This window comes from Anolis sagrei, chromosome 5 (assembly GCF_037176765.1).
Source record: "Anolis sagrei isolate rAnoSag1 chromosome 5, rAnoSag1.mat, whole genome shotgun sequence".
Taxonomy (NCBI): Eukaryota; Metazoa; Chordata; class Lepidosauria; order Squamata; family Dactyloidae; genus Anolis; species Anolis sagrei.
The window spans coordinates 30,573,153-30,593,122 of NC_090025.1; the positions used below are offsets into that span (position 1 = coordinate 30,573,153).

The 19,970-nt window shown below is 37.6% G+C and overlaps 1 protein-coding gene across 1 annotated transcript in view; it reads right to left on the bottom strand.

The window, feature by feature from the left end:
* Positions 1–19,970, bottom strand: part of COL25A1 (collagen type XXV alpha 1 chain) — a 362,960-nt gene that overhangs the window by 92,239 nt on the left and 250,751 nt on the right. The window contains exons 8-10 of the mRNA XM_060779107.2: positions 8,349–8,420; positions 6,970–7,077; positions 5,016–5,051 (exon numbers count right to left, since the gene is read on the bottom strand). Coding sequence (XP_060635090.2) covers positions 5,016–5,051; positions 6,970–7,077; positions 8,349–8,420 — 216 coding nt within the window. The remainder of the gene's footprint in view (positions 1–5,015; positions 5,052–6,969; positions 7,078–8,348; positions 8,421–19,970) is intronic.

Genomic DNA, 19,970 nt, shown 5'->3' on the forward strand with positions numbered 1-19,970 from the left:
GCTTCCACTGATACCTGTCTTTTTGACCAATATTAAATCTAGCCTGTATTTTCTGTATAGTATTGATTTCATGCACTTGCAATCTGCAAGGAGAGATTTAGGGTTAACTTCAGTTTTTTCCACTCAACTGCAGAAGACTCACTGTATCAAGGGAACTTTCATAAATGTTGTCTCAAAAGTTGTTGCTGAATCAATAGTTGGGGCGAACAATTGGCTCAAATGTGAACTTTTAAAAATATTACATTAGGAGAGGAAGAAGGCTGCCATTTTCACCAACTAATATGACTATTGTAGTGCACATACAATATGATGTTGCTAATAGATAAAGAGACAAAGGACAAATAATAACAGGTTTTTAATTCAGGTCTCCACAACTAATTACATATTTTGCAGCCTTTGAAGCTGCAGAAGTGGGTCAAGGAAAGTACACTAAGGCTGGATCTACCTTGCCCTTTATCACATGAGCTGATCCCAGATTATCTGCTTTGAAGTGGATAAATAATAATAATACTAATAATAATAATACACTTTATTTATATTCCTCTCTATCTCCCCGGAGGGACTCAGAGCAGATTACAGTACACATATAAGGCAAACATTCAATGCCTTTTACAAAATAAACAACAACATACAATATACAGATAAGATAAAGGCCTTCCTCTTTTCATCTCTGGCATCTGGAAGTGATGCTCAGCTCTGGCCATGGGGAGGTGCTCTTGTTCCATTTTCCATGCTGAGGAGCCTGATGTTTGCAGACCTCTCCAATCTTATTGCCTGCATGGGGCTCCCTTTTACCTTCCCACCAAGGTGGTATGTATTGACCTACTCGCATTGCATGCTTTTGAACTGCTAGTTTGGCAGAAGCTAGGGCTGACAGTCGGGAGCTCACTCCGACTCATGAGTCTATGCTGTCAGATAATCTGGGATAATGAGATACCCTGAGATCAGATCCTGGGAAATAGGCAGTGTAGATTCAGCCTAAGAGATGCTTGTGAATCTTCACATTTCACCTATTTCCTTAAAGAATAACATCGCCCAAAGGAATAGACCAAAGTCAACTTAATCTTCCTATAGGTCCTACATCTGCTTCTACTAGAAGTGGGATGAACTGATTGCCTAGTATAACCCACCTTTCATATTCCTTCAGGTCACTAGTGGCTAAGACCCTCAAAAATTGAGGGGCTACAAATTCCAGGGTTTTGTTTTTTTTTGCCACTGACTAGGGTGGCTAATAGGAATAACAGTCCCAGCATGGAAGGCAGTAATTTTTCCCATTCTCACTGTAGGTCTTTTCATGCCATATATTGGTTGCAAAAAGTTGCACTGGGCTGCTAAATTGGGAAAAGGCTGCCTCTTTTTGCTATCATAACACAGTATAGTACAGACTTAGTTGGTTTACTATGTATACTCCAAAGTAAAGAAGACTTCAGGGGCACGGACCAAAATCTGCTCTGTCTAAATGACAGGTGGTTTTCTAGTATTTGGTTATGCATGAGTATCATCAATAATTATAGCAGAATTAAAATCCATAATTATTTACCAGTCTGGAAAATAATAGAGTCATTTAAAATTAAATGCTTTAATGAATGATAATATTACAGCAATATCACCAGGACTTTGTATATATTTGTGATTGCTTGCTTCTGTTGCGTGTTTTTTTATTATATGAATCACACAGGGTATCGTTCTACACTCCTGAACAAAGTAGCTGCCTCCAGCATCTGAGCTTGGATATGCCAATTGTAATTAAAAACTCCTTCAAAAATACATTTCACAATTTATTCATACTGACAAGTTCTCGTAGACTGTGAACTTCCAGCTCATTGAATTGAGCCAAACAGCAGCCATACTCCTTGAAGGGATTTCTTCCATGCATGTAGGGGAGGTTTGGCACTCTGAACCATGAATCTTTTGCAAATGATAAGCCCGTGATCTATTTATGACTGTTTTCCTGCCCAGTCTTTCATCACAACAGGTTCTCAGACAGAACAATGGAATGCTAACTATCATTACACCAAAGGGGAGAACTTAAAGAAATAGCTAAATGGCAGCCAATATATTACTTGTTTTAGTATCGGGGGCTACAATTTTGTGTAACAGATGTTTAAATGGATACAAGATGGGTTTGTATTTCTTAAATGTGATTTCATAGAATGGCGAGCCAAAAGTCTATGTGGTTTTCTGGGGATGAAGCACTATGCTGATTTCCCCTACCCAATCATTCCCACTGTAAGCAGGAAAAGCTGGAAAAAAAATCTATTTTTTATTCCAGTGGTTTTCAACCTTTGGTCTTCCAGGTGTTTTGGACTACAGCTCCCAAAATTCTTAACAGCTAGTGTGCTGCTAGTGTGGGATTTCTTGGAGTTGAAGTCCAAAATAACCAAAGGTTGTGAACCATTGTTTGATGCCTTAAGCTTGTTTTCTGGCTTAAGGAATGTTGGGGAATGCTCTGGAATTTCAACTCCAGTTCAGCCCAGTACTTTGGGGGAAGGGGAAGTGTGGACAGCAGACTGGCTTGTATGTGAACCAGTTTGCTATCCACATAAGCTAGTGCTGCCATCAGGGAAAAGGAGATGGCTCAGGGATGTGTTGGCCCCATCACTGTGGCAGACAGCCATGGGGCTCTGCATTACTCCTCGCCTTCAAGGATGACCTTTTGTGGCCTTCAGCAAGGGTAACAGAAAGAGATTTTTCCTTATATTTGTAAAACTTTTTCTGCTCACAATGGATAGCATTTAAATAATTGATCAATTGATCAATTATTGCTGACACCAGCAAAGGTGCCTGCATGATCAAGGACAAAGAGGTGCCCAGCAATGGTCAGGAGCTCTCCCGGAGTTCTGTGGCTATCTGATAACAGTGATGGCCATAGGGAGGCTAAAGTTGATAGCCCTACAAGGTTAAATTGGTTTTGGTCTGGCAGGACTGTGTAGACTCGACTCTGCCAATGCTGTGGGTCAAGAACAAACTATCTAAACACCTCCATATTTCTGCTCCAGACTGTCCCTGGAATATTTGGTAGGTGTAGATGAGCCCTAAAGCTTGGAGAACTGGCCGCATTTTCAGGTATGCAATTTAGTGATAGACCAAATCTTAATTTTCTAGCACTTTGTTTTACTGAAGAAAATTTTTATTCTTTCAACAAATAAGATATTAATCAACATGTTTCTCAGGAACAAAGCAGGGTACTGCTGCAAGCTGCTCAAGTATTCCTAATGGATGTGGCTGAACAAACCACAAATGTATTAACTGTGGCTGTCTTATTTTGTCAAAATTTGGCAGTCTCAATTGGCTCTTGTCCAACATGTCAGAGAAATAATCTATGGTTTACTCTAGGCTTTTTCACTAGTTTTTCATGGGATATACAATTCAGATCACAAATTCAGATGTCAGGAGAGAGAAATCACAGAAAGAATGTCTCACAATGTGAGCAATTAGGCAGCCTCTATTAATAGAGTGCCTTGTTTCTTTCGTCTCTGATATGCCCCAATTTTGCATACCTAGCATTTGTTATTCTGTTTACATTTCACTAAAGGTTTGGCTTTCATGAAATATTTTGCTGACGTCCTGTCAAGTTGACATTCCCATGAAAAATTGTAACTGCTATTAGAAACATAATTATGTCCATTCCCTGTTTCAAATCTAAGCTGCTTGAGATTCCAAATAAGTAATGGCTTGGCACTGTGAAAACTGAAATACCAGACTATAGGGATGGCTTATTCCAAAAGACAGGAAGAAGCCTTTGTTCCTATGTGCTTAAAGATTACTCTTTAAAACAGGAAGCAATTAAAATTTGCCAAGTCACACATCCCCATCTTGTCCAAATGGAAGAACAAGTTACTTAACAACAACACAATCACTAATGAATACAAAACCCTACAAGGACAAACATGAGGCTCTATGGGCCTCATGTATGTCTAGAACCAATTACTGAAAATATACACTACATTGTTGCAGGCAGATAATATAGTTTTTAGTTCTGAAAGAGTTAATAAATGAAATGCTATCCACTGGACTTGTGCAATTTTTTTTGGAAGTTTTGGAAATTGTAAGAAAATTGAAAGTTTTATAAGCCAGAAGGCATATTAGAAGCATTTGCATGGCCCATATCAAATATTTTAGAATTGAAAATTACCCCATACTTTTTCACTTTAGTTTTGTAAAGCTCAGAAGTCTCCCTGTCAGTTTCATATTCAATGCAAGGCAAGGAAGCAAAGCCCAAGTCTGCTTTAGTACCTTGCCATTTTTTGTGAAATTAATGCAGTCTCAGTATTAATAGAGGGTAAAAGAGAGAGTTGTACATTTTGGGAACAGCACAGAACTCTGGGAAATAGTTTGGGAAGGGAGGAGCCGTATGCCAAAGAATACAAGAGGACCTTCTCTAAACTACATTTGCCAGACTGAATCAGCATTAGAAAGTACAAATCAGGATTATGGACAGAGAGGTCTATCCCTCCCCAAAACTTTGAAAATTCACCAAAAATCAATGGATAAGTGAAACATTCTGAAATTTGGTAGGTTAACAGTGCAAATGCATTCTACCATTGTGGCAAGTTTCGCCCCAATAGCTTTAAAATTATGCACATGCACAATTACTGTGACAAAATAGTAATGAACTTTTGTTTGTCTCATTATAGTAACAACATTTTCACTAAGTATACTTTAGAAACATTTTGAAATGAAGCACCAGCACCCCTCAGTTTTGTAATGACTTTTGAACCATTTTTAATGGATCGCACACCCCTACTATTCACTATGAACAGAAAAGCTTTACAAATATAAGCAAAATATATTTTTCTATTATCTTTGTGGGAAACTGGAAATTAAGTTTTGTTTTCATTAATTATCTGGAAACAAAACATCCTTGCTGCCTTTCCTATTGATTCTCTCAATCAATTCACCTCTTGCTTCCATGAGCTCTACAAACAGAACTCTGGCCATGTATCTCACACCAAAAGAGAAAAAACAATTATTGCAAGCTGTATTAGCGGATTGGGAAATAAATCAAGACTTACCATCAAGCCTTGTTCACCTGGCTTTCCTGGATCACCCTTTCAACACAAAACATCATCAACATCAATATCATTGTGTGGTTATGGTTTTTAAGAGTACTGTGTTAGAAAAAATTATGGAGAGTAAATCTATTCATGGTGTTTAGAGTTCTCAGCCAGATTTTTATTCATCCAAAAAACTCCAGAATTCTGCAGGATGGAATCATCACAATTAAAATGGAAGATTCATACTATAACTCTGTAATGTGAATAGACCCTTTGGGCAGGAATAAAAACCATTCCATCCTCATAGTTACCTAATTCTCCGGGAAAACCTAAGTTGCTCCCCTTCCTGTCTCTCTGGATTTCTCTTTATCATGTTGCATTGAAGAATATATTATAATATGTAATTCCTTGAAGATCATCTGTATTATAAAATGCCACTAGCATCTATAGGAAAGTGATTTGGAGTGCTGCAGATATGGCAGTGTTTTAAAACAATATGCATTCTAATAACTTGATAAACAGATATGGAATGAATGTCCTTATTCCCTTTCCTCAGTTTTGTTTCAGAAAAAAAAAACCAGATTCCATTATTCAGTAGTATAATGGTGCATACCCAAGGAAGGTTGTGTATGTGGGTGTGTTCACAGAAGTGTGAAGCCAGAGGTTTGTGCTGTTGACCCAGCTGCAGTTAGTTCAAACTTATCATCTCTCCAGGAACATTACGGTTAAGCTCTTTTCACCTGCTTTCATGATAAAAAGAAAACTAGCTTCTCCCTCATCCCCTGAAATCCTCTTTTCCCCAAACATTGAGAAGGGGGTCTTCTGCTTTTCTTAATGACATAAACACTTGTGTTTTTCTTGGCTTATCAAATTGTTAGGTATTACATTTCTCGTCTTTATATAGAGTACACTGCACATCTTATCTAGAAGTTCATTAGACTTTCTCTAACTAGATTATCAGGGGAAATACCAGACAGAAGGTGCTAGGATTTCAATCAACCATTGTGGTCTGTGCATAGGGGCAAAGGAGGAGGAGACAGCAATGTTTTGAAAATAAGTTATGTGAAATACATAGTTTAAAGATCAACCATTTTCATTAACCATGATATCAAAGAATGTCATACTATTTATGGACAGAACTAAAAAACAAATGTAATAACAGAATATTTTGAGCCTTATAATATTTAGCATATTATTTCCCTATATTATTATTTATCTTAACAGCGATGACCACTGGAGGAATGGAAATGGAAACATGATAGTGTACTGGAATAAAAGGATCTGCAAAAATGCTTTTGGGATGACAGTGAATATTTATAAAATGAAAGACCAACAATTACCCAAAATTCTTCGAAAGAGGTATTAATGCTTGGTACATACTTCCAGTGAAACCTTATTCCCATAATCTCCATATTTTCCGCATTGATAAAATGGAAATAATCTTACCCTATTGTAGGGAAACCTTTTAAGTCTAGATAACAACTCAAGGATGAAAACATTTTATTTAGCACAGACTTTTATAAAATACAGTGGTTGATCAGTTCTATGCCATGACAGACTAAGGCCCCTTCTACACTGCCATATAAAATCCAGATTATCTTCTGTGAACTGAATTATGAGTTTAACAGGGAGACACTGGTGATTATATGTTTTTAATGGGTTTTTAAGGAGTTTTATAATGTTGTGCTAAATGTTTTTTAATTGTATTTATGACTGTTGTGGCATCAAATTGCTGCCAATTTATAAGCCACCTTTAGTTACCTTCAGACTGAAAAAAGCAGGATAGAAATATCATAAATAAATAAATAATAAATAATTTATATGACAGTGTAGACTCATAAAATCCTGTTCAAAGCAGATAATGTGGATTATCTGCTTTGATAATCTGGATTATATGGCAGTGTAGAAGGGGCCTAACATGGTTTCATTCACCTAGGTCTGTAATGTTAATATACATTAATAGTCCACTTACCGGTGCACCTGGCATTCCGCGGGGGCCATCTTTGCCAGTATCCCCAGGAGGGCCCCTTGGTCCTGGAGGCCCTGGAGGCCCGGGGGGTCCAACTTGTCCTTGGTCACCCTGAACAGCAGTCAGTAAAATCAACATTACTAAGCAGTTTTCCGCTCTTAACATGCACGTTTTCAGTTGCACAAATATTCAGTAAAACAGAGCGAAGGAGAGAGATACAATTTTCAAGGGAAGAGCTTGTAAAAGAACAAAATTGCTAAAAGTGTTCATCAATCAAAGTTCTTGTTTTACAACATGCAGAACTATCTGCACATTATTATCACACATTTTAACAAGATAGCACCAATAACCTATATGGAGGAGAGAGGGAATTGGATTTAAGTCACCCATTCTCAAATTATTGGCATGAGATAATTCACAGATTATGATATTGGCTGGGAATACTGCTTACTCAGTAGATGACTTCTCATCTCAGACATGGATCTAATAGCAGTTATCCATGTTTTCATTACTTCCCTTGGATTATTAAAATGCACTCCATATGGAGCTATTTGAAGATACTTTGGAAACTGACAGTGCCACTATCTTGACTGGGACATCACCCAAGGCTCTGTATCCAGGAGCAGAATCCAAAACATGTGTATGGTCTACAATGCCTAGCAATGCACACAGAGCATTTTTATATATAATAGTCCAACAAATAATAGTTCAACAAAGGAAACTACATAGGATTTTTGTTCCAATCATATGCTGAGAGCCAGTTAGAATTATTGCAGTTTGTAAACATTAGTTCTTATACCTGAAGGATATACACAAATGTTTAAACTGGTTCAAGTATAAACAAACTTGAAAAAATCCAGTGCTGTGTTTTTACAAGAAAAATGTTTACTGGTATGCCAGGCTGGGTCATCGGCTTTACATAAGGATGGTAAACCTTTAATGGCAGCCAACAAAACTAATGCTCAGCAAAAAAATAAGTTCTAATGCGAACACTGAAGTACAACCATCTTGCTGAAAAGCTGTACAGCACTTTTCAAGAATATTTCATCTCTGTTTAGCAACCATTTTATAGCAACATTGAAAATCAACATTTATAGCACCAATGTTATCCATCTTGCAATAATTTAATCTACTTGGGTAATGATCTGTTAAATCACAATCACTTCCCTTCAAAACTACTAAGTGTTGCTTAGTTTCCAATAAAAAAACAGTGGGGAACAATTGATAAAATTAATTATGCAGTTTACAGCAAAGTTCCATGCAGTTTCTTCTCATTTTTCCCCAAAAATAAAAATCAATACCATTAAGAAGTATGTTCAGAATTCAGCAATCAGCTGCAAGCAAGAGCATGGCAAAAGGTGGAGGGAGAGATTAACCACTACCTTAATGAGGCGGCGTTTAATGAGCTGCTGATCAGCAGAGAGAAACCCATGATTGATTTTAGGAAACACCATCTGATCAGGCAGGTGAGGTCAAAGGTTGAGGTTCAGAGGTGAAAGAGTTGAAGTATAGACATCAGAAGGCCCGAGAAAGAAATAGAAATTTACACATTAGACTTGCAAGTAGCAAATATAACCACCAACTGGTGCTTGTGTCTGTCACAAGAATCTGTGCTTTGAAAAACAAAGAATGTCCATAGAATGTCAAACAGGCTACCAAGCCCTAAGTTATAATATTCATTAGATAATCACTTTTATGAAACAAATTTACACTGATTACTTTTGTCTGGTTCATAAGCCAAGATTCAAGGAGACAAAGCACCAGTTCAGCTTTTAGCCAGACATCCCAAAGAGCATATTGTGCCATGAAGAATACTGTCATCTCAATGGTATAGCTGAGGCTGCCAACCTATAGATGATTTAAATTATTTCTGTTTAATTCTCAAATAATTTAAAGCAAATGTACAAGTGTGGAACCATAAAGGCACAAAATCATTGACTGATATATTCACCAGTATTTTGCCATCCATTCATGATTTTATATCTTTGTAAACTATGGTATTTGCAAGCAGAATTGCAAATGTTCATCAAGAAAAGTTACTTTTCTGGATTATATCTTGAAGATTATAAGAATTGGAGCTCCAGACATATGATTTTTTGAAATTCTGATGAAGGGCACAAATGGCTGCTCAGTGTTAATAATGCCACCATGCAGTATGTAAGTCTTATACCTCTCATACAGTAAGCAGTACCATAGATACCAGTATAACAGGAGAGGACTAAAGCAATAAATCTGGTCATGATCAGGCACACAATGCTAACACCAAGCTCCCAGAGGCAAACAAATTCTTCATGGCTTTCTGTGCTGATATGGCAAGCCTGGCTAGTTGATACGGGTCATCCACAAACCTTGACAGTGAGGATCTGATTACTGTGAAGGGCAGCAACTGTGGGAAAGCCTGGGAGACCCTGGGGACGTACATACACACACCGAAACAACACGACACAAAATGTCACACAGAATGACAACTTAATAACAGACATGTAATTTAGTGGCTTTTTTAAAAAGAAAAAAAACTGCTCTCAGATATGTTCTTGAAGATGGCACATGTTTTTGCAGAAACAGTGAGAGCTCTCAGAAGGAATAAGGACACACATTCACAAATAACATCTAGGAACATGTATTAGATTTGGTACGTTAGTCAAATAGAAATAAGCCATCTTCATCTAGAGAGTCCTCGGACATTGTTGAAATACAATTCCTATCATTCCCATGAGTGACCATAGAGAATTGATGGGACCGGTGAAGGTTGTAGCCCAACATAATATGGGTTGGGATAGTGTTCTCTCTAAAATGTTGTGCTTAGTGAGCCACATAGACACCAACAACAAACTGTGAAACAATACATCTTTTCACTACATTTTAAAACATTTTCTTTCTCATGCAACACAAAACATACAAAGTACATATACAACGAAACACTGAACATTTAACTGCTGCTCAATCAGGAGAGTTTAAAAAGTTTGTGACAACATTACAGTGTATTATAGACCTATTTTTTTAATGAAAAGGGCAAAGGTTCATATTCCCTCATATTCCCTGTTGACTCACTGTTATATAGTAATGACCTTCTGTATTCAGAAAAGGTTATCAGATGTGAAAGGAACATTCTGCATCCAACTTTGTAGCTTTGTAGTATTGCACAGGGGAGGGAAGTGGGTTAGAGAACTCCAGAGAACTGACCTCTTAGCAAAGGCCATCAACCTTTACAATATAGTCAAGATTGTTTCTGAAAAATCTCCAGGGCAGAATATTATACAAAGCGACCCTGAGATTTAATTTATCTCATTAATGGATGGTGACTTTTTTGTTGCTCACTGACCCTAGCATCAAAACTTCTCTCCAGAAGAAGAAACTTCTTTAAGCAACTTTTCCCTTAAAAGCAGTATTCTGATCACTTTTTGCTTTCACACAGTGTCATTAACTTTGGCCAAACAGGACCTAACATTCTTCTATTTGAGGGAAGGATTGAAATAAATTGTATTGGCATTTGTTACTCTGAGTACATGATATAGTGTAATCATATATACATCTACCTGAGAAATACATTCCTCTGAACTCACTGAGGCTTACTTCCAAGATAGGGTTTGTCTACACCAGCCAGTTATTTTCAGAAAACCTCCAAATTAGGCATGGAGGTGTCACCACTTTCTCTCTCTGGTCACATAATGACTTCACTAATGTTACCACAAGGTGCCCACAATGGCCAGAACATTTCTTGGAGCTCTGCAACCATCCAGCAGCAGCTATGACATCAGTCCTATCCATCTCCTTTTCCTTATGCTAAGTGCAGGAATGGTGGCACCGTCATGTGTCGACAGTGAACCAGTTCACATTGAAGCTTATTTGCTATCCACACTCTACCCAAAGTGCAGGATGCTCCGGAGTTTTGCTGGAATTCCAGAGCATCCTCCGATTTTCCTTAGCATGGGGTTAAATCAGTTCGGCCCACTTTACCCCACATTAAGAGTGAAAGTCCATGGGTGTTGTATAAACTTCTGGTAGTGACTTCTGGGGTTTTGACCATGTGAACAAGCATTTAGATTCATTACACAGTCATATAAAATATTTCTCTTTCCCAAATGATATGCACATATGAAGCTTGTGGCAAGAGAACGCTTCACATATAAAGGACAACTCACATTTGGAGGGGGCCACATGAATGCTCACACTGCTGCATTATGGTCAACACATTTTTTCAGAATCCTTTACCTCGAGTACCATAGAAACAAAATAGAAAAGGAAGTAACAGGAAGACCTCTCTGTGTCATAAAGGAACCAGATTATGAGCTACTGTTGTGAACCTTGTAGGATATGATCGGATCTTTGGCTCTTTGCTTTATCACTCACAGCAGAAGCCATGAAGTCTGCCTTTTTTTTCTTTTCTTTCTTTTTTCTTCCTTTGGTTGCTCGTGACCTTTTTGCATCAGCTTACATATTCCTGTGAAGATCTGGCAAACAAGGCAGGAATTACCACCTGCTGCCCAATTGCACTTTGTACATTTATAGCCAGCTGCTACTATTTCACATCGAATCACTGAAGCTGGAGGCCAGAGTGATCCTGACACATTATATGTGGCCTCCCCCACCCTTACAGCCACCTCAAGCTCTAATTAATCTCTCCGAGCGGGTGCTCATTATGGTACCTGCTCGAGGGAATATAGTGTCTTGTATCAATTCCTATACAGTGCCAAGAAATCACAGCAGGAGCTTCTTTATATGAACCCTTTTTATTGCAACTGCTGCTTTCTCCATCAGCAGCCAAACCAAAACAATAATACACTGCAGAGTATGATAAGGCCAAAGGGCATTCTTCCTCCCAACATGTGCATTCATTCAAAACAGAACTATAATCTTAACAGAAAGAATATGGCTTCATGGAAACTTCGTAAACACAAGAAACAAAATAATATGAAACAGTTAATACTCAGGCTATCTTCTCAGGGATACATTTTCCCCAAAAGGTGCATCTAATAATCTGTTTGCAGTCATGCACTTGGCAGTGAATAAATATTACATTGTAATGTTTTATAGACATTCTTTCTAATGAGACTCATTGACTTTTAAACAGCTGATCCTCAAGTCTAAAAGAATTAGCATTTCCCCACAGATCTGTATCATCCAGAAATGAACAATTTTGGATAGTAGAAATTCCTCATGCAAAAAAATTAATGAGGGGGTTAAACTATATCAGCACTCTAAATCTCATATGATAATTATGATTAATTATTACTCATTGAAAACATTTCTACCCAGTTGCATACCAATCTACTGATAATTAAATGGAACACAAATGAAGTTGCATTAAATAATGTCATTTTCCATGACCTTTCATTACAACAGCATTTGGTTTAAATATGGCGTACCCATTTAAATATGTATTTATTTACTTAAAAATCTATTTAAATATTTATGCCCACCCAATATTAAAAAAATATCTTAGGAGAGTTTATGAATAATATCAAAACAAGAAGTTAAATGATTTTAATGTAATTTGAATAAACTAAAACATATTAAACTCGCTGTAGTATATGCTTATGGATAAGTCCAGTATTGTTAGTCAAAAAAATTGACTCTAAAAACCTGGGCCGACATATCCATGTATCAATGTAAGTGCTATATCTTTACACATGAAAAAGGAAGGTTATTTATTTATTTACTATATTTATATATCACCTTTCTCACCCCAGAGGGGGACTCACGGTGGTTTACAATATATTAATGGCAAAAATTCAATGCCATATACAAATAGAAAGAAAAAAAATTGTAAGAACCAAACACTAACATATAACTATAAATTAAAATCATTAAAACCATTAAACATATAAACAACATTAAAACATTAAAACAAAGCATTAAAAACTTCCTAGTATAAATATTAAAATCACATGATCCAAAAATCGTACACCGTAGTCATTCTGTTTGTCACCTTCCTCTTCTCCGAGGAGTATCAAAAGATGTAGGCTTGTTCCATCCTGAGGAACCCTTAAAAAAGCAATGATTCCATCTACTCTCCAGGCCTTGGCACCACTTTTGGGTGGGAAATGCTGGCAGTGACTGGGTGGCTGACCCCTTGCGAATGACACTCAACATATCCATGAGTCACATCAAAATCCATAATTTTGACTCCAGAATCCACCCTCAACTTAAACATGAGGTTGATTTATACATGAGTAAATATGGTAAGAATTTGTTAAATTGATTTTAAATATTTTAAAATGGTATACACCAGTATTTGAAATTAACTAATGAAGCCCAAAGACCTGGATAAAGATAAACGTTCACTTGGCACCTAAATAAAATATGCAGTATAGCATGTAAACGTTCTACTAAAGTTGTAAAGATGCAAAAAATGGAGGACGCATGGCTTGAGAGCAGTACATGTGAAAAAGATCTTGGGGTCCTCGTGGACAAGTTAAACATGAGCCAACAATGTGATGCGGCAGCAAAAAAAGCCAATGGGATTTTGGCCTGCATCAATAGGAGTATAGTATCTAGATCCAGGGAAGTCATGCTATCCCTCTATTCTGCCTTGGTTAGACCACACCTGGAATATTGTGTCCATTTCTGGGCACCACAATTCAAGAGAGAGATTGACAAGCTGGAATGTGTCCAGAGGAGGGTGACTAAAATGATCAAGGGTCTAGAGGACAAGCCCTATGAGAAGCAGCTTAAAGAACTGGGCATGTTTAGCTTGAAGAAGAGAAGACTGAAAGGAGACATTATGGCCATGTATAAATACATGAGAGGAAGTCAAAGGGAGGAGGGAGCAAGCTTGTTTTCTGCTTCCCTGAAGACTAGGACACAGAACAATGGCTTCAAACAACAAGAAAGGAGATTTCATCTGAACTTTAGGAAGAACCTCCTGACTGTGAAAGGTGTTCATCAGTGGAACACTCTGCCCTGGAGTGTGGTGGAGGCTCCTTCTTTGGAAGCTTTTAAACAGAGGCTGGATGGCCATCTGTCAGGGTGCTTTGAATGCAATTTTCCTGTTTCTGGGCAGGGGGTTGGACTGGATGGCCCATGAGGTCTCTTCCAACTCTATGATTCTATGGTTCTATGTACTAAATTGACTCTGTTCCTTGGTCTCATTGACAACTCATAGTCTACTATATAAGACATAAGAAAGTCAGTTACTCCAATATGTGTTCCAACAAAGCCATACTGGTTTAGGGCCATCATCCTATGTGGTTGCAAATACTTCAGTCAAAGCTGAGGTCACATGGGTTGGAGATTTTGAGAACTTTTTTTATCCTGCAAAATATGCTTCTCATTTCAGTAATTTTCAGAGTGATAGTATGCATCATATGAAGGTATACCCTTCATAGTTTTTTTCAGATGCAACATTCTTTTTTGCTATTTTTGGCTTCCCTATTTATTAGAAAAAAATAGAGAAGTTTTGTTCTTAGTAACTCTGGATGATGTGATGTTATCACACAGCCATTAAAATTTGGCAATGAGATGAAACCACTGATGGAAAGAAAGCTACTGTAGTTCAGAGTGAAAATATTTAGTGTGGATATAATGCTCTCACTCATCATTAATTTTTCTTGCTCACAATGATGCTTCCATGTATCTGAAATAGACAAGATTCATTGCTGCTATCATGGAAAATATGTATTCCAACACTTAGCAGATTAGCACCACAGTCAGCTCTCCATATCCACAAATTTGACATCCATGGAATCACCGTCCATGGCTTGAAAATATTTTTTAAAAACAAATTTTCAAAGAACAAACTTTGGTTTTGCTATTTTATATAACGGCACTATTTTACTCCTTGATTATATTTAATAGGATTGACCGGGCGGTGGCACAGCTAGTTAGTAGCCAGCTGCATTAAATCACTACTGTCTGAGAAGTCATGAGTTCAAAGCCAGCGCGGGTCAGAGTAAGCTCCCGACTATCAATAGTCTAGCTTGCTGTTGACCTATGCGGCCTGAAAGACAGTTGCATTTGCCATAGGAAATTTAGGTACCGCTTTGTGGGGAGGCTAATTTAACTAATTTATGACAGCATAAAACTTTCCAGCAGCATGCATAAGAATGAGGAAGTACTCAATCAAGGACTCGGTGTAATAAATGGATGATGAAGCAATAGCTCCCCCTGTGGCCGGAATCAAGCATACCCTCAGGAAGCTGAAAAACTGGACTGTTAAATTGCCTCTGTGGGGTGAAAAGGGTGTAATAAAAATACTGTAAATAAATAAATAAATTCATGGATTTGGGTGTCCATGAAACCAAACCTCAGGAGACACCAAGGGTCCAGCAATCCAGTATAGAAAATTACATCTTCAAAACTTTTCAGTGGTCCACAAAAACTCTCTTTTCATAGTATTAATGTCAACTCTTATTTTAACTGTTTTATACAGTATCTTTCTTAATAATGTATATTCTACCATGATGAAATATAATGGAATATTTTAACATTGTAGTGACAGTTTGGCTCTTGCTGTGGCTTGTTTCTCACATTAAATTCGGCATCAGCATTTTTTCTACAAATCTAATTCTATGGGAAGATGATACACATTGAAAACACATTGTGATATATTAGGTCCCATTGGAATTGGGAGATCTGGGGTCAAAAGCCTTCAAATCTGATCTAACTTAATGAATGTATTTTAGTCTCTTTCAGCTTTAGTTCCCTATCCATGAACCAGGGATGACTCAAGGCTGGGATTAAGATAAATGTAGTGTGAGTGACAAACTACCACTAAAATGCATTACTTTTATTTTGGTATTCTGAAACTTCCCCATTAGAAGCAATCAGAAAAATAACAAGAGTTAATCATATAAGAATATTAACTAGAGAGTCCTATCAGCTCTTCCAGAGCAAAAGAATCTGTTTAATCACTCAAGTTAACAAAGGTTAAGATAATAAAAGAAAGTCGTGAATGCCTTCACTTTCTGGAACTTAATCCCTCCTGCTGAAGACATTTGAAAGATGCTATCAGTTGCATGTAACCCCAGCTGTTAAAAAAATTTACTCTGAATGCACCATGGGGAGAAAATAATTTTATGAAAATAGTTAAGTATGCACCCTGTGTGGCTTCTTATTGCACCTAGACCCCAAAACCAATTTAAATTCAGCTGCTGGGTGATGATTCTGGGGACTGATAAACAATAAATCTCTCCCTATATCAGGACTGAATGGCAGTAGCTCTTTATTATTATTGCAGAAAGGAGATAGCAAATAGATTAACATATTACGTTATACCTTTTAGTGCACATTCAAGATCTATTTGCATTAATTACTGCTCTGATTTGACAAGAAATCTTGAATGATCTTCAGGTGGCAAGGTAAGTCAAAGTCATTTTGAGGCCTCTCAATGACCTGCTATCTTTTTTCCAGTGCCAAAGCTTTAAGTTTGGCTCAAATAAATATTACAAAATCTCAGCCATGCAAAGCTGGCCTTTTCCTTTCTCGGTTAATTTAGGAGTTGAGAACGTACCAGACATTTCATTAACAAAGCCTCTGACAAAAAGAATAATTCCATAGCCCAATGGACACTGACCATTTAATCAGTTTGAAGCTAGCTTCAAACTGTTGTGGTTTGACAACAAACACCCAGGAAAGTATGCAAAAGAAAGCCTTTAATAAAGACTAGTGCATCTACACTGCAGACCTAATGTAATTTGAGAACACTTTAACCACCATGGCTCAATGCTATTTTTGTGTGTCAGGAGTGTCTTGAGAAACTGCAAGTTGCTTCTGGTGTGAGATAATTGGCTTTCTGCAAGGACATGGCCCAAGGAACATCCCATCCTGTGGGAGGCTTCTCTCATGCACCTGCATGAGAAGCTGGAGCTGACAGATGGGAGCTCACCCCACTCCTCAGATTTGAACTACTGACCTTTTGGTCAGCAGTCCTGCCAGCATAAGGGTTTAACCCATTGCACTACTGAGGGCTCAACACAATGAAATCCTGGCATTTGGCAGAGTAGCCTAAAGTCCTTATAAAACTACAATTCCCATAATTCCATAGCATTAAGCCATGGCAGGTAAAATGGTGTCAAACAGCATTAATTCTGCAGTGTGACTGCCAAATATAATCCTAGCGACAAATATAATCCTAGCGACAAACAGCCCTGTATCTCAAATAGCTCTCTCTTCCCCATTACTTTGTTTATTTGATATATACATAGACAAGCATTCTGGGGTGTGCTTGGCAAAGCTAAGAACAATTTATGGTCAAGGCCTATGTGTATATTTTCATCCAAGAGCTTTTGTGTTTTTCTATGAGCCTATAGATATAAAAATAGATGTAGGAGCTCTGTACACAGCACAAATTTCCCATACTTTCCCACAAAACACTGTATGTTTGAGGATGAAAGCACCATGCTGGACCTTGATCCCTCTCACTATGCTTCCAAAACAAAACTTTAGATTAAAATTACATTTTTGGTAATGCTCTCAGAATCATCATGCTAGCATTGACCAGCCATGAGGACCTGGGGAGCTATACTCCAAAAAGTAAAATATATTAAAACTCTAGTCCACATAAAAGTTGTTTACACAGGACCCCCAAATATTAAACTAAAAATCTAGCTATTGTAGGTTTTTTCGGGCTATATGGCCATGGCCAAAATCTAGCTATTTCCTATCTCTCTGAGCTCACCCCATAGCACTGGAGGACACATCTTTTTGAAGTCTGAATTTCTAGCCACGAGGAAGATACCTTTGGATAATTATAAGTACGATTAAGACCATTCATAACAGTGATCAAGATGGATAACTTCATAACAGAATTTTCTCTTCAAGACTAAGAATGAAAGTTTGAAAAAAGAAACTAAAAATTGTGATCAAAAAGCAAAAAGGGGCCAAGAATCTAAAAGGATGGAGGCAGCCCCCGTCCTGAAAATTAGTTTGGTTACTTGAGCTATTTTAAAGACAATACTCCAAAATCCATCATATTACTTGTGTCTAGATAAAAAGCACCATAATTAGAAACCCTAAGCATGCAAAAGCTTGATCATGCCTATATATGGTCTGTTCATGAATTCCCCAAAAACATCATATAATTATGTTTAAAACATAATTGGCCAAGATCCAGTATGGCAACAAGTGGAAAAGAAAGTACTATTTGCAGATGTCTTCAATGACATGCAAATCCTGATGTAAGAAATGAAGGCAGTGAAAGAAGTGACTGCTCTTTTTGATCTGCATGTTGGAACAAAATCTCTGTCAAATAATTTATTTTTCTTTTGCATGCTTCTACTACAAACCGAAGAAGAATTTTTTCCCATGGGTGGCAGAATACTAGCTATTTAGATTCCTGACAGTCAGAACCAGTGGGGATACTTCAAAGTATGATATTAAGGAGTAAACTGCTAGATCAGTAAAATCACTGAACACAATCTATACCAATCTTTCATGGATAAAAATAGGGAGATGTTTCTAACACTCATATTTTTATCCCAAGAATCTTTGCCTAAGGCATACCAGATGATATTCCATTGATGTCCTCCACTGATGGAAGGTCCCTGTCAGCAAAACTGGGAAAAGGATGAATTTTTGTGACACTTCTCCAACCATCTGACTCCTCTCCCCTCCAACACCAAAATCTGCTCTGGAGGATTGGATACAGCACAGATTGGTGTGCTCGCAAAGAGAGATTGCCCCAAATGCCCTCCCTTCTCAATACTTGGGTGGACTGAATTCCTTCCATCAGTGAAGGTCATCAATGTTACTTTAAAGATGCATCTATTTTCATTTTAAATATCCCATATGAACTGTGGCTGTGGAAAGAAGGATTAACAACAACAACAATTTTATTTTTTACCTGCCTCTTGTCATGACTCAAGGTGTCATGACTTGTCATGACTCCATATCAGTGTTCTCAACCTGTGGGTCCCCTGGTGTTTTCACATACAGTTCCCAGAAATCCCAGCCAGTTTACCAGGATTTCTGGGAGTTGAAGGCCAAAACATCTGGGGATCCACAGGTTGAGAACCACTGCTCCATATTTCCTCTAAAATAGTTTTATCTGTGCTAACTGGAGATTTTTAATACCACCGATTGCTTGGAATGGAGAGGTAGAAGACTCACAGTTAGTCGTGGAGGGATTAAATCTTTCTCTCTCAGTTGATAGTCCACAACCTAGATCACCCACCTGCTTGCTCCATCCATTCTTTCTATTCAGTGAAATTAATGTAGAAAAAATGGGCAACTTGGAAGTCCCCGAATTGACTCAGAAGCAGAGTGGGCAGATCAAAAGATAACCTGGCAAAATGGTACTACCTAGAAGACTCCCCCACCTTGTACAACTGTGGAGCAGAGCAAACAACTCCACATCTGTATGCTTGCCCACAATGTCCTGCCTCATGCACAGAAGAAGAATTATTTGAAGCTACAGACAATGAGGTTGCTTTGCCCATTTTTGGTCAAAAACTATTTAGCCACTTGCACTCCCACTATTTTATCAGTTTTATACTTATTTATGCAATGCTTTTGACACAAAATATACATATATTTAATGTAATATGACCGTAAAAAAGCCCAGCTTTCAAAATTCTGTATGCTTGAAGTCTTTCCTGTGAAATTATGAATATTTCACATTTTCAAAAACCAGTCTTGCTTAAATGTTTGGTAGTTTTAACTCAAATGCCAAATACATTTCCATGGGGTTCTTTCTGGGTATGGATAAAATGCTTCAGAAAATAGCTGAAAGCACGATCGTCTGGAATCTGAGGTGCAATCAAAGCCATTCAAGCTTGTAAAAGAAGCTTAAGTTATATTTTCGTACACAGTGGGAATGAGATGCATGTGTTTACTTTCAATTATGGACAGAGGCGATGATATTGCATCGCAAAGCTCTGAAAAGGAGAGGAATGTCATAATCATTTTGAATGGTGAAAAACAATTAGCCTCTCAAGCAAAATTGCCACCACTTGCAATTTATCTCTTTGTTTCTATTTAATTTCTTAGCATAGTTCAAAGCGAACATCACTTTCTTTCTATCCTTGGCAACACCATGCCTTTGTAAAAGTACAAAACCAGCTGTA